At 40.5% G+C, this 15,347-nt stretch overlaps 1 protein-coding gene across 1 annotated transcript in view; it reads right to left on the reverse strand.

Annotated features, from left to right (window-relative positions):
* Positions 1–15,347, reverse strand: part of LRP5 (LDL receptor related protein 5) — a 134,178-nt gene that overhangs the window by 14,477 nt on the left and 104,354 nt on the right. The window contains exons 11-19 of the mRNA XM_064425073.1: positions 14,919–15,103; positions 12,376–12,699; positions 11,356–11,558; positions 10,849–11,060; positions 8,802–8,992; positions 6,027–6,236; positions 3,824–3,949; positions 689–925; positions 24–134 (exon numbers count right to left, since the gene is read on the reverse strand). Coding sequence (XP_064281143.1) covers positions 24–134; positions 689–925; positions 3,824–3,949; positions 6,027–6,236; positions 8,802–8,992; positions 10,849–11,060; positions 11,356–11,558; positions 12,376–12,699; positions 14,919–15,103 — 1,799 coding nt within the window. The remainder of the gene's footprint in view (positions 1–23; positions 135–688; positions 926–3,823; positions 3,950–6,026; positions 6,237–8,801; positions 8,993–10,848; positions 11,061–11,355; positions 11,559–12,375; positions 12,700–14,918; positions 15,104–15,347) is intronic.

Raw genomic sequence — 15,347 nt, forward strand, 5'->3', positions numbered from 1 at the left:
CATGCCAAGAAAAGCCATCTCACCACACATGAGCTCGTCAGAGCCGTCGATGCAGTCCGGAAAGGAGTCACACTGCTGCTTCAGGAGGATGCACTGCCCGCTCGCGCAGCGGAACTGGTTGGGCAGACAAATTGCTGCACAGAAAGAAAGGGAAATCAAGTACTGACAGCACAGCAGCATTCGAGCCTCTTGAGAAAACTGAAACAACTGAGTTTCATATTATTATCAGGTAGGTGCCAGAACAGTGCTGTGGGTAAGCTGCAAGCCTGCAGTATCTCTGGTTCTTCCCCCTTGCTGTTATTCCACTTACTCAGTGGAGCTAAAATAAAATTCTGGCCCCAGTAACTCCCAATTCTTTGTCATATCAGTCCTGCTGGGGCAAAACTACGATCAAATCAGCAAGAATCTCTTACATTACCTAACAAAGTGTAGTTGATCACCTGACATGTTAACAAAATATAGTAACGTGGCTTATTATAAAAGCTTATGTACTCCATACCTATATTATGTATACATAATAGATATATTATGCATAATATATCCTTGCTAAGTAACTGCTAGATTTCTTATCTGTATTCAGGAATTTCTTACTTAACAAAAAGGACTTGTATCTATACATTTCAAGAACAGTTAGAATTCCAAAGGGATGCTTGTGTTGGAACCATGAGTTCAGGAAAACTGATCTTACTATCACAATCTGCTTCATCAGATTTATCTTGACAGTCGATTTCTCCATTACACCGCAAGTGAGCATCAATGCACTGTCCCTTCTCACACTGGAACTGGGATGCAGAGCATATGGGGCAGCTGTCTTCATCACTCTGGTCATCACACTCAGGAAACCCATCACACCTCCATGCCATTGGGATACAGTCAATCTCTCCAGTTGCACATGTAAATTGGTCTGGGGAACAAGTTGGAGGTTCTGGAGAAAGAGAAAACAGATCAGATTTGTATACTCAACTTTATCCTTTTCAACAGAGTAAAAGTATGACAGAGTTTGTCAAGAAAAGCACTTATTCTTTCCCTGGAGTTCTTCTGTGACTACACTAAGATTCCAGCTTAGAGGAAAACATTATTTTCCATACGGGATGAAATTTTACCAACTTCATAACAAAAACTGGATGCATGCTGATAGAAGAAGTTTGCTTTAACAGTCAAGCACTGAACTAGGGACAGGAGCTACAAATACTTACTCTACAAATACTTGCTTTGTCTCTAACAACCACCTTTTGGAAGTCACTATCATACACATAAATTCAAAAGAATACTCAATTTCTGATTGCAAACCAGATTCTAAACAATTCTAATCCCTGCAATTATATTAGCCTGGAGCAATTCTTCATTAAAAAATCTGACACATCAAGTTAATTGGCAATTAATATATCTAAAACATACAACATGTAGCTTCTACAGTATCTCTTTCATTACTCTTCCAGTGGTTTTTCCACAAAAAAAATTCTGAGTCAGTTATGAATTGGAAAATATGAATGGAGAAAAAAAAAATCTTTATAGGACTGGTCAACATTAAGCTAAGTTCTCTTGTTGGAAAGTCTCCGGGCTGCAGGTCAGTGAAGGTTCAGAGAGCAGTGTAAGGAGCACTGCAGACCTGCCCTAATCTTATATTCTCTCACTACAGACACAGACCACTTTAACTTGTGCACGGCCATTTGCATATATTTGCTGGACCCAAAAGAGCTGGGACTTCCATCAAGTTTGACTTTCCATGGACCCCGAGACTGGCATCACTCCTTTTCATGTCCATACTGTTGTTCAACCCCATATAGAGATGCAACAATTATGCTCCATAATTGTTTTCTTCAGAATGTCAGGAGATAAACACAATCCAGGTCAAGAATCTATTGCAAAAAATGCTCCAAATTCTTACCTACAACAAGTTAGCACACAATTTTCCACCATAGTTATCAGTTAAAGAAACAGACAATGGGCAAACCCACTCAGCTGTTATCAGTAGCAATTAGTTACAGTCAAAAAGTGAGGGCCATCTCAAAACAGCCCTGCAGCAATCACATACATTTCCACTGATTTGAAAAGTTGCTGGGTCAAAACTCTGTGACATAACGACACCATTTAGCAGAGGCAGCCACTCCTCCCCACAGCTGCTGTTGCCCAGCAATGCTCTGAGTAGATATTCACCACTTGGATTAAGAGAGAGCCACATCATATCCTACTATAACAGCAGCAAGACCAAGCTAGAGGTGTGCTCTGGCACTGGATGGTAACACTGCTCTGGAAGCCCAGTGGGCTTTTCTTAACATTTTGGCTCAGGAACGGACTTTACAAAGGAAAGTTTCTTAGCTGTATGAGTATTTTTTCTCCTGAGGGTGGTGCTAAAAATTCTAGAATTACATGTGAACAGTTTTTCAAGTGCTGCTGTCCTTTCTTCATTAGGGAGAAAAAATTCAAGAATGAGATAAAAGTATAATCAAGAGCTTGAAAAACAAAATGTGAATAAAAATCTAAATGTGCTTGGGTCTTGAAAAAATTATGATTTTTTAAAGTTCCTAATTTATGATAATTCGGAGGAGCAATATGAGAATTACAAATGTAGCCAATGACCTGACAGCTGTAGATAAGATAAAGATGCCAGACACACACATTAAGGTGAATTATATTTTGATACAAGTGCACTGTTTGGATAATTCAACAGACAGATCACTACTTCTGCATTTAAAGGCACATTTAGCATTGCACTGTGGTTGCACTTAGCAAGAACAAACTTGCATTAAAAAACTTGACAAAAGCATTCATAAGGATGCATAGAAGATGGACAAATGTTCTCCAGCCAACTACACTATTTTGAAACACTGGGTAGTGGCTGTTACTAGGACAGACAAGATGGGTTAAAAACCTGTTGCAGGCTTAGTGAAAGATTAGAATAAAAAAACATAAGACCCTGAAATGGAGGCCCCTGAATTTTTAGATTTATAGCTGAAGATCCAAAGGAGTGGAATGTGAGACTCTCTCACTGTCCACGTTGTGCAACAACACTACAAGAAGTATAATTAGATTGATCCACCCTGCCCTCCCCATGTAACCACCACTACTCTAAAGCCACATAACTTGTTGTGGTCATGGGAAAGAAAACAGTTTATCATGGAAATGACTGTCCCATGGGAGGTCAGAGTTCAGCCAGAAAATGAAATCCACAGCAAAATAAATACATGAGAAGTCAAGAGGACCAGCAGAGCCAAACAAGTTAAGACATAATGCCTCCCAAAAAGAAACAATGTTTTGTTTTGAATCCCCTCTGCAAGTGTAATGTTAACAGTTTTTAAAAATACTAGGATGGTAAAAGGGAAGGCTAAAGGAAAAGTCTACCCTGCGGAAAGAGGAGTGCTACCTTTATTAAAAAGAAAGGCAATAAAGCCTACATTTGATAAGTAGCCAGTACAGTGTTTCACATTACAAGGCCAAATTAATTTCAAAGACTGGAGTCTCATTCTCTGGGAATCATAGGCACAATTTCTGCTCAGGTCATCACAGGTTGGTGCAACATGATCTTCAAAACACTTGTTAAAAGCACAAACCTGTCACATCATACAATTATAAAAATATCAGTAGAAGATGCAAGTATTTTAAGGTCAAAGAAAAATATTCTGCTCAGAATGAGAAGTCACATGCACCCAAAACCTCAAGAAGAAAACAGCTGGTAGAACTACCAAAGATTAATTTAACACATGATGCAGCACAACATGTACAGAAAAACTGTGTGTAAATCCACATTTTGGATTGGAATGCAACCTCAAGCAGACGCATTTTTGATACAAATTGATTAGCAGTGTTGTTAAATGTAACTCACCTCCACATGTTAAGAGATTCTGTAGAAGCACAAGGTGCTCAGGGCATGAACATCTTGGAGTTCCATCCCCTTTGGCAATGCAGATGTGTGAGCATCCACCATTGTCACGGGAGCATGGATGCACAGCTGGTGAAACACACAAAAATAATATTATGTAGCATAAAGAAATTATAACTATTCCTCAATAGGGCAAAATCAAAAACTACTCACAAACCACTTCTGTTTGAGTAACCAAGATTTCACTAAAAAATATTAGGAAGATACATGCAGGATTTTTCAGTTCAATGCTTGAAAGATGATTTATTACTTCATAAGGACTAAATTTCTCCCAGTCATAGTAATAGAGCAACCTGATCAAGCTGCCCAGCCCATTGCAGGAGGCTGGAACTGGATAACCTTCAAAAGGTCTCTTCCAATCCAAACCATTTATGATCCTATCACATGGAGACCTTTCGAGAACTTCTGAAAAGAATATGGGAGCTGAGGTGAAGGGAACTGAAAAGGCAGATTTGGGAAGGCTGCATTGATGTCTTACCTAGATACCCACCCTGCATTTCTAGGGTAGGCATCAAGAAACAATGTATGTCTTTGTTTAAAGAGAGGAAGCTACACCTCTGTGCTCCCCATCAGTTACCCAGAAGCACCGAGAGGTGCTAAAATAACGACTTTTAATGAACATTAGGTAGATAAGAAACAGGCACAGAGATGGGAGGTCACTGTCTGATGATCCCAGCCCAAAGGAGTCAGAAGAGACTCTTGCCTGCTTATTCAGGCTGATAGCTGAGCGTCTGCTGCAGCAATCTGTGGGGCTACAGCCTGTGTAACTTGTGATGCTGCTGGACAGTGCATTCTTTCCTACTGCTCAGCATCAAGAATTTACACAGGGAAGAAATTGTTTAGATATCATAATTTCTCTGCCAAATTTGTTTTCCAACTGTCCAGGCTTCTCAGCAACCTGCTTTCTACCTTTAAGAAATTAATTTGTTTATACAGGTATGAGTTGCTCACAGAAGTGCATGCATATATACCTGCATATGCATATGTATATTTACTCCCCTGTTGTAACAGAAATCACCTATGTAGAAATTTTTCAGCTGCAACAGAGGATTCTTTTTCCCTATCTTAAATAAACACATGGGGGAAAAGCAAACCTCTTTTTTAACACTGTTGAGAATTAAAGAAACAAAATCTTTTTGCTTCAGACAGTATTACCTTTGAAATATACCAATATATGTGAAATGTGTGAAGTGGCACAGAAGAAGAGCTGGGTATTGTGAAAGAAAGAACCTCTAAGTCATGATTATCCTATAGAATGTACTACAGTTTAAACGCTTATGTTATCTGATTTGTAACAGCTTACCCACATATACAAGTTCAAAAATACTTCCAGCCATCACAGACACTAATGTATGTGACATAATGTTTGTTGTGAAGTTGAATAATTTCTTCTGAAAATTAAAGCATTATACACCAATGTACCCTCCCTATATAAGACAACTCATCACAGGCAACAGAGACCTCTGTTTCCCACATTTTGTATGGGTTTTGTATTCTCTTTTACAATCCTGTTAATCAGGAGGAGCTGTAGGTTGTCACTTTGAGGAGAGACTGCTTGAAGAGGTTTCAGCACTCTCCACCAAACCACAGTAATTTGGATCACCCTGCCATGCATGATCCCTTTCAGATATGAGCACCTAAAATGCTCCACCCTTGTTGCAAGACAAATTCCACATCCACAGTACAACTCACTGTAGGAGCTTCCTCCCCATTTTGCCTCCCTCACTGCAGGCTTTTACATCACTACTCTGCTGAGCCAAATCAGACATACCTTTATATGGGAGACTGAAGCACCTGGAGACAAGGCAAGTATAACCCTTTCGGTTCTTATTAGAGTTTTTTCCAAGACTTATTACTTGGTTGTACTTAGAAAATTAACAACCAGAATTTTAAATAGTTTTTAGATTGAATTCAGTGTCATGTGAGCTTGCACAGAGCAGGTAACTCAGTGCCATGATATTACATGTTCTAGCTGTGCAGCAACAGTCCCCTTGACAAGAAGGAGAAATTTGTTTCTCCTCTCCTGCAGCCCCGACTGATCAAGTTGAAAGCATTTTGTGGCTTTTTTGAAGCAACATTATTACAATATCCAGCTGGATGAGGACTTTGAGATACAATGACCAAGACATCAGATACTGAAACTCACAGAATTCTTCCATATCAAGCTCTTCCACAGCATGAATGCCCGTTAGGTGAGCAATCCTGCCTTGAATTCTAGTCCTTTTGTACCCATTCACTTTCTCCACTCTCTCAATCATCTGCTGCTGACGATCAATCCAATACAGGTGATTCCCCAGCACAGTGAGTCCCATGGGCTGAAGAATGTTGGAGTCCTCCAGGGTCACGCGGTTGGCACCTGAAACCGACAAAAACAAAGACTAGTTTTACACTAGTCAACTTTTAAGCTATTTCTTAAAAAAAAACATCACAAAGCAATGTCCCAGCTAAAACCAAACCAAACCAAACCTTGGAGACAGTGAGCTACAAGGTCATTGACTTCATCCGTCTCTGCTTGCTCAGTCTCATCTCAGGTAAACGCTACCAGTGCCACAAGCAGATACAAGGGGAAACCCAGCTCATCCCTGGCTGGTCAGCCAGCCATGCCCAGCCTCACACTGACAGCCCTGTGATGTGCAGCTCCCAAAAGCTGATACAGACTCAGCTCTTGGGCCAAGGGTTTTACAGTGCACTCACACACGGAGCTGTGCATTTTTTCTGGAATATATAAGCAAGTGCAAAATACAACCAGTTTAGTTTCACTGCCGTTACTCAAATAGAACATATTCATCATGCAAAGCAAGAGGCAAGTACCAAACCTTGTCACAGCCTATGTGACAACCACAGATACAGGATCAAAAAAGAAAATCTCTTAAAAGAAACTCAACTTTTCTTATTTAGTAACCCACCAGAAAACCCAAACTTTAAATGACTCAATATGCTCCTAAATAGGAACACTGTCAAATGCTCAGGCTCTCTGCTTTATAAAAATATGTGAAAATCTGCTTTAAGCCAGTGAGTAAAAAAGAGGTCAAGTAAAAATGCATTTATTATCAGTTTTCACTTGAATTACTTGTGTCTTGCGCATTCTACTGTGTACTGCCCTGTGATTAGATTAATTTAGTTATTGCTTTTATTATTTTCTAGGGTGAAGATATACCAAACTATTAATTCACTGAAACCATTCTGACCCTGTGTATGCCTATGTAACTGGATATATTTGATTAAAAAAATTAAAATTTAAAACAAAATCGTAACTTGGTGCTGCTTCTTCTCTCATAATTAATTTTGGAATTATGGCCTTATGTCTGCTTGTATATAAAAAATGTAAGTTTTTAGTATCTACACAAAGCGAGATTATAGAATCCACATAATAAAAGTGCTATAAGAAATGAATTCAACTAATTTGCTGCATAAATTACGCAGAGCTCAGCCAAGCATGAGCATGTTCAATTAGCTTTGCAGTTAGAACAGCTCCAGAGGAAGGCCATGAAGATGACCAGAGAGCTGGAGCACCTCTCTTATGAGAATAGGCAAAGAGAGCTGGGGTTGCTCAGCCTGGAGAAGAGAAGGCTCTGGGGAGACCTTAAAGAAGCCTTTCATGATACTTAAAGGGAGCTTATAAAAAAAGAGGGAGAGGGAATTTTTCTGTGGGCAGATAGTGATAGGACAAGGGGGAACGGTTTTAAACTGAAGGAGTTTAAGAGCAACTTGGTCTAACTCCAACTGAAAAATTCCAGAACCTTGCAAAGAAAACTGTTAGATGGGTTATAGTTCTTTCATCCCTCTCTGAAAGTTAAGCACTGGACATCTGAGGCTATTCCCTGATTTAGCAGGATGCTGTTTTAATCAGGGTAATCAGGAACCTCCATAACCATGTCACCTCTACAAGTCTACAATGGAACAATAGAATATCTAGACCAGTTTAATCGTTATGAAGGATGCTATACACAATTTTGGTCCCATTTATTCAGCAGCCTTAGTTTATGCTAAAAATCTTTTCCTAACATATGCCCATTTTGCTCAGAAAAGTATTTTCTCAAAAATATTTTTTTCAAAAGTATTTTGCTCAGAAAATGCTATTTAGAATAAGCAATTAATATTAACATCACTTTGGCTCTCAAATTTCTTCTGAAGTTGTGATACAAGACTGAAAAGCATTGTAAAAATAAAAATATGCTGCTAACTCATTTAAAAATCAACATCTCAGTGAATCAAATTACAGTGAGCTCAACAGGATCAAATATAACCACAATGATTTTCTGAGACAGAAATTAGAGCCACTGCACCCTCTGTTCTGTACTGCCCACCAGAGCAAATTTCTCCACTTCTTCAGCACTATCAAGTGCTTTTAAGTCAATAGTGAACTGTGCTAAGATCCATGAGTGCTATTGCTTTGCATATGGAGTAATGGTTCATATTACTAATGTACAAAAATTGTGATGAGTTGGCATCTCTCCACTGTGTTGCAACAATGTTGTTTCAGATGACCTGTCTTATCACCCAGATTAGAAAAAACCCAAACATTGCCCTTTCTTCTGTTTGTTTTTTTCAAGCTACCTTGATTTACTAAGCTGTAAGCTCCAGAGAAAGACAAATTGAAAAGTATGCAAACTTTTCAAACCACTAAGAAAAAAAAAAGGGTGGGGGGGGGGCACAGAGGAGGTTATTTAGGGGTTCCATGACTAAGAACACTTTCAGAACACATCAAAAGTCAAACGGCTGCCTTGGAAGGTGTCAATCATTACAGTCATGTCTATTCTAATTACATCAAAGATGGAGCCCACCAGCAACTGCTGTCTGTGACTGCCTACACAGAACTGGCAGCGGTGGAGATGAAAGTCACCAGGCTCAGCATCAAAGAGGGAACGATGTCCTGTACATGCTAGCACTGTGCTGCAAGTGTTTAACTCATACCACATACCTGACAGGTCACAGCTCTCGATGCGCTTCAGATCCGCATCCACCCAGAAAAGCTTTCCAAGCTTGTTGTCAACCACCAGCGCTACCGGTCGGATCAAGCCAGTTGTAAAAAGCACTTCTCTCTCTGTGCCATCCAGGGCTGCACGCTCAATCTTGGGAGCTCTCTCCTGCATGTTGGTGAAGTACATGTACCTGAGAACAGAGACAGCACCGCTGAGCTGGAGCTCCAGGGACAGGCAATTCCCCTCTGCCCACCTTGCAAGCGGGAATGGTTGCACAGGCATGGCTGCTGTGACTGCTCCCAGGTGCAAAGATCCAGAACCAAACATCTGCTAACTGACACGCTCAGCCTGAAATTAATAGGATTGATCTCCAGGCCATAAAGTGCCTCAACACTGCTGCACCAGCAGCACTGCTCCTGCACGGAGCTGGGGGTTGTAAGAGACTAGCACAGACCTTCTGCAACTCTCCCTGGGTAAAGCTGTCCCCACTTACAAATCGAAGTCCAGAAGTTCTTTCTAACAAAAAAAAAGCATTAACCACCACCTCCTCTCCTTCTAAGTAACTTTTACTTCTCAGCAAGTAAAATTTCCTACCAAACTTGAGAAAAGATTACAGAAGAACAACTGAGGATGGCACGTTCCTGACACCTTAGTTCCATGAATTCTTTATATCTGTCTAAGCCAGTTCAGTTGCAAACAAAAGCAGTCTCTGTCCTGCTCATGCATAGGGAAAAAAGGGTGCAACCCCATGATGAACTGAGACCTCTTTAAAGGAAAAGTCCACTATTTTTTCAGTGGTGAGTAACATAGGCAAGCTCTCCAACAGCCTGAGCTGCACTGCTGCACAGCCTTTCCTTAACGGCATAAGGAGGGGAGGCAGCAGTCAGAACATGAACCCAAGGGAGAGGCAGTGGAAGGAATTTCTGTAATCGTGGCAGAAGCCATTGGAAATCACTCATTCAGCTCTCCCAGACAGTCACAGTGTTTAGCATACTGTCTTCCTCATTTTTCCTCCTTTACTTTGAAATGGATTTAGCATTAAATCACTTGAAAACCTGACCAGAAAAGTTGAGAGTTTTAGAGATCAACAAACCCAAACTCCCATTTTAATGGAGAAAGCAGACAAGCTTTTATAAATACAAGCTATATCCAAGTGACTTAGTCCCAATAAGATTAGAATCTTTCCTCTAATCCCCCTCTCCCCAAAACAGCTTTTGAACAGTGCAGAGTACACCGGTACAAAACACCAGTCCTATAAATACTCCAGACAGAGTCACTGGGTACTATTGTATCCACATATTTGTGAAATATTGTCATTCAACATCTGTCAAGCACATGGTAAGCCATTTAGCAGTAACTGGGATTTAAGCATCTCACTTATTCAAGAGAACAGTAAAGCACCATCCATCTTTGACATCTAAGAAGAAAGCTACTAACTACCAGAAGCAGAGGGAGTGTCTGTTGAATCTAACTAAAGCTGCTTTGCAGCAAAACATATTTTCCTCCTGTGGGGAATCACTCTAGTGCATCCCACCTGCTTCAATTCATTTCAGAGGTTTTTGAGATACACATGACATCAGAATTAATTTAAGAATGTATAGAACATGAGGGGTTCAAGTGTTTAAGTTTCATACTGCTACATTAGCAGGAATAGTTGTATCAAATTCGAGGCTCTTTTCTTTACCCCTGGAAACATTTGTTTTATGATGACTAAACACTTATGAGCCAGATTCTGAGGTGATACAGACTCTCCTGTTTTTGCTGTCAGGTGGCAGGGCTGTGCGTCCACACAGAGAACAGTACAAGGTGGTTTTACTTTGCTGTCACCACCTGGGTTATTGCCTCACGCATGGCTGTGAGAAGAGAGGCAAAGGAGAGAACAGGAGGAGAAACCTGGATACCCCAGAACCCAGAACTGGATAAGCAGTCACCTACACCCTGACCAAAACTCAGAACTTCTCTTGGCACAAACAGACAGAGGCAGCACAAGGTTCCCAGGCGCGGAGCTGGCACAAGCCCTGCACAAGGAGCCGGACGGACGCTCACCCGCGCTCTGCGTTCACCACGATGGCTCTGGGCCTGTCGTGCTCCCCCCGCAGCACCATCCCGATGGATTCCCCGTTCAGCCGGTGCACGTTGACGGAATTTGTGGCCTCACAGGTCCAGTACAAGGTGTGGCTGTAGATATCGATGCTGAGGTCGTGGGGCTGCTTCTCCGGGTTCTGGCTTTGGTTCGGGGTACTCATTACAGTGAAAGGCTGCAAGACAACACATGGACAACAATTTCCAGCCATTACTCTGATGATTGACTGAAGAACAATGATTGCACAGAAAGCACAGTTTACTTGCCCCATGGTTTAGAAACCCCTAAAACCACAATCCTAAAAATGTTCAGTAATTCTCATATATAAATAGAATATCCATCAGTAAGTGCTGACAAGAGCAGTTGACAGTGATGATCCCTTGGTGTGGCAGACAGAAGAGGAAGGTCAAGCATAAAGTAAAAGCACACAAAAAGACTGACACAAAACTATAGACAAGATGTACACTTGCCTGTGTGCCATCATCTTTGGCTCTTTTTATAATATTCTGGCGTCCATCCACCCAGTAGATCAATTTATCTAAGGGATCGTAATCAATAGCCTTGACATTCCTCAGACCATGCATGGGTAGGATGATATCTGGGCTTTGCTGATCATCAGGTATCATCCTGCTGATGGCAGATTTCTGGCTAAATAGCAGGAAACTGGCCGGGGCTGAAAAAAGCCCAAACAGAACGCATGAGAAAGTACAATTCCCAAAAATATATCCCCACAGAAGAAAGAGAATATTTAGAAAAAAGTCACAAAGAGACACCAATATTCACAATGAAAATTAAACAACTCATAACTGGATATTTTTGCTATAAAGTTGAAATGTTTCTTTCTATAGTTATAGAAGGAGATCAGGTGAAATCTGCAGGACCTGCCTTTCAAAAATTCACCCTTTCATTCAGTTAAAATTGCCTTATATGCTACTATGCACCCATTTTCTATTCATGTGCCATTTTTACTAGAAACTTAAGTTCCTACTGAACAACCAATCAAGTAGAAGGCTTCTAATATCACATATAATATCACATGCAGGAAGAACACAAACTTCTATGTATTTCAAGTGCATCTGCAATTTGGGCAGACTACTTAGGACTTAAGACTGCTTTACTGTGTGTTATTTTAGCTGACTTTATCAAGCATGTAAGAGAAAAAGACTTTTTTGTTGGCAATTTCTTTTCCACCACCTACACACTTAGGTAAGGAGTGGGAAAGCTTCACTCACACAGCTGAATCACCTAGAAAGTACTTCTGGTAAAACAAGAAAGACCAGACTTGACAGCGCTGTCATTTCTAAGACTTGAAATACAAATCTTCATGCCTAGCACATGTCACAAAAATGGATATAAAATTCCATACTCTGTCCTCATATGCAAAGATCACTTTTAAAATCACAACCTTGGAAACATACTTGGGACCCCTTTCCTTTAGCACCTGGGAGCCACAAGCACTGCAGAACACAATAACAAATAAAAAGGCTTACAACTGCAGTTCCTGCTGTTGGGATCCAAGGTGTAATGAGCAGCACAGCCACACCTAAATCCATTTGGGATGGCAAGGCACAAGTGACCACAATGGCCATTATTCTGCACACAATCGTTCAAGCCATCCTGACGAGAAGAATGGAAGACCAATATGTCCATCACAAAGTCCAGATGGCCCTGAATAAGGGTCCTGTTCTTCCCACTGGTCTTGTCTGCTCTTTCTATGCTGTGAAGATTCCAGTCTGTCCAGTAGATGTAGTCACTGTACTGGGTTAATCCAAATGGATGAGGTAGATCATCTGCTATGATTTCTCGTTCTTGTCCTGCAAAAACAAGGATAACCAACTAAAGGACAATTCCCATGACATAAAATAAGGTGTGACTGGCATGCAGAAAAATCTTTTTCTTCTTTTTAAAATAAAACCTCTGATTTTCCAAATCAGCATCATGGGATTCTTTATTAAGTGTTATCTGCTCAAGAGGTAACATAAACAGTTGTATTCCAAAGCCCTACCTTGATACCCTCCTGCCTACAAAGCAATTTGAAATTATGCCAGTGTATTGTAATCTAAATAAATACTACTTCATATGTCTCACGCTTATCAACCCAAATAGACATATCCAAAAAGATATCCAATAATACTATCAGCTCCAGTAATCACTTAGGCCAATAAAAAACCCCATTAATATGCATGAAAGCAACAATAAACTTGAGATTCACAGAGAAACTGCTATGAGAAATAATGGTGCTTCACTCAGGAAACAAATCTTTTGCAGTGCAATTTAACATACAGCTATCCCAGGAGTTTAGGAAACTGTTTGTTTGGCAGAAATCTCAATATTCCCACATTCAGCGGCTCAGTTAGCAACATTAGATTTAACACCTTCTAGAGCATGGTCTCTGACAGAGATGTATTACTGAAGTAGATAAAGTCTTACTGCAAACCATCTTCCTGAACATTTTCAAGCATAAACCTCCATGAATCTCTGCCATCAAATGAAGATGTAGCCTTTAGCAGCACCATCTCCTTCTGTCTCAAACATCCCATGCTAGACTCTACAGAACACCTCACTTTTCTTCCTCTGCCCTACTTTCCATTTCACCAGGACTTGAGAAAGAATGAAATAATCAAAAACCAGAACATGAGGCCACCAGATCTAAATACAGAGGCAACCTTCCCATGTAACTTTTAGGCATCTAAATCCTCCAAGTCAGGGGTACAGGTAACCTGCATGCTCTCAGGTACTTAGAGCAATTCTGATCTGTAGTGATGCATTCATGAGAAATACTCTTTTGAAGGAAGCAGATAAGCTGTATAATTGAATTTTCACAATAGATGGAAGAAAAGCTCCCAGAAGTGTGATTTCCCCCCCCCCCGCTGTTTATAATGTCCAAGATTAGGCTGGAGCAGCATTCCCTCATCCACTTCAGAGTGCTTTGCTCATCCCTTAACTGATGAGCCCACTTGCTGCAAGTCTACCTGAGTCTTTATAATCTGCTGGCTTCAAAGACATTGTACAACATGAAAGTGAATGGGCACAGGACTATGGGCCCTGATGGGATGCATCCCAGGGTCCTGAGGCAACTGGCTGATGAGGCTGGCAAGCCACTGTCCATTGTATTTGATAAACATTGAAGCTGACAGTGACTGGAAAAAAGGGAAACATCACTCCTCTTTTTAAAAGGAGGACTACAGACCCTCACAGAGGTGAGCCTCACCTCTGTGGCTGGGAAGATCATGGAACAGATCCTCCTAGAAGTAATGCTAAGGCACATGCAAGACAAAGGATGATCTGACACAGCCAGCATGGCTTCACTAAGGGCAAATCGAGCCTGATGACCCTGGTGGCATTCTCTGGTGGAGTAACTTCAGAACCTCAGAATTCTGAAGATATGCATACACAATCACACCTTTAAAAAACCCCACTTTCTAAAAGTATCTTTCCATGGAATAAAAAAACCAACCAAACAAACAACCTAGTTGCAGTGAAATTATGTATATTGTCAATCACAGCACACCCCTTGTATGTATAAATGAAATTCCAATGGAAAACATGAGAATGTGTGAAGTTGTACCTGAAACACACTGCAGTAGTAGCTGCAAAACCTTTCTGCCTCCAAGACATGCAAGAAGTATTTTGGTTTAGAATTAATACAACTGAAGCCAGAAATAAGAAATAGTACTTCAACAGAATATTAGTGTTCAGGCTAAAATGTCAGGGATGATTTATAATGAACCTGTAAGCTGTCCTCACTTTGAGAACTCAGAGGCCATCTCTGCTTTGGTACAACACAGACAGTTTCACACCAACAGAGAGAAATGACATCTTATCTCACCACCATTACAGATCATCATATGGTTATTAATTTATGAAGGTTTTAAAAATTTTCTTAAACACTTAACTCTCTGTTTCCTTTTATAAGAAAATATACACACATATTTACTATCAGTTATATTGCTCAAATTTCTTATTATTCAATTACTTTACTACGGCCAGTGCACATTTCTGTACTGGCTGGTGTAATATAACATTAGATTACCCAGCATATTTGATGACTCAATCATGCTTGTGTCTAAGTCAGTCCAGTAGAGCCTTTGGTCCACATAATCAATAGTGAGGTCATTGGCACGCCCCACTTTGTCCACCAACGTGATGCTGTTTGTCCCATCCATGTAGGCTCGAACGATCCTGGGTTTGCCTCCCCACTCAGTCCAGTACATGTATCTGCAGTGAGAAGTGCAACAAAAACAGGACATCAGCCAGGTATAGCTGCATGCTTTGCCTTTCTAAATTTCTTTGCAGCACTTGAAAAAAACAAACCAAAAAAACCCACATAGTTATGTGCAGCAATACTCCTTTTTTTTGCACAAATGCAGAATAATATTTTTGACAATTACTAATTTTTCATTGTAACCCATAGGATTGTGGAAGGTTTATTGCCTTTTCAAAGACTCTGAAGAGACAGAGT

This window comes from Passer domesticus, chromosome 6 (genome assembly GCF_036417665.1).
Source record: "Passer domesticus isolate bPasDom1 chromosome 6, bPasDom1.hap1, whole genome shotgun sequence".
NCBI lineage: Eukaryota > Metazoa > Chordata > Aves > Passeriformes > Passeridae > Passer > Passer domesticus.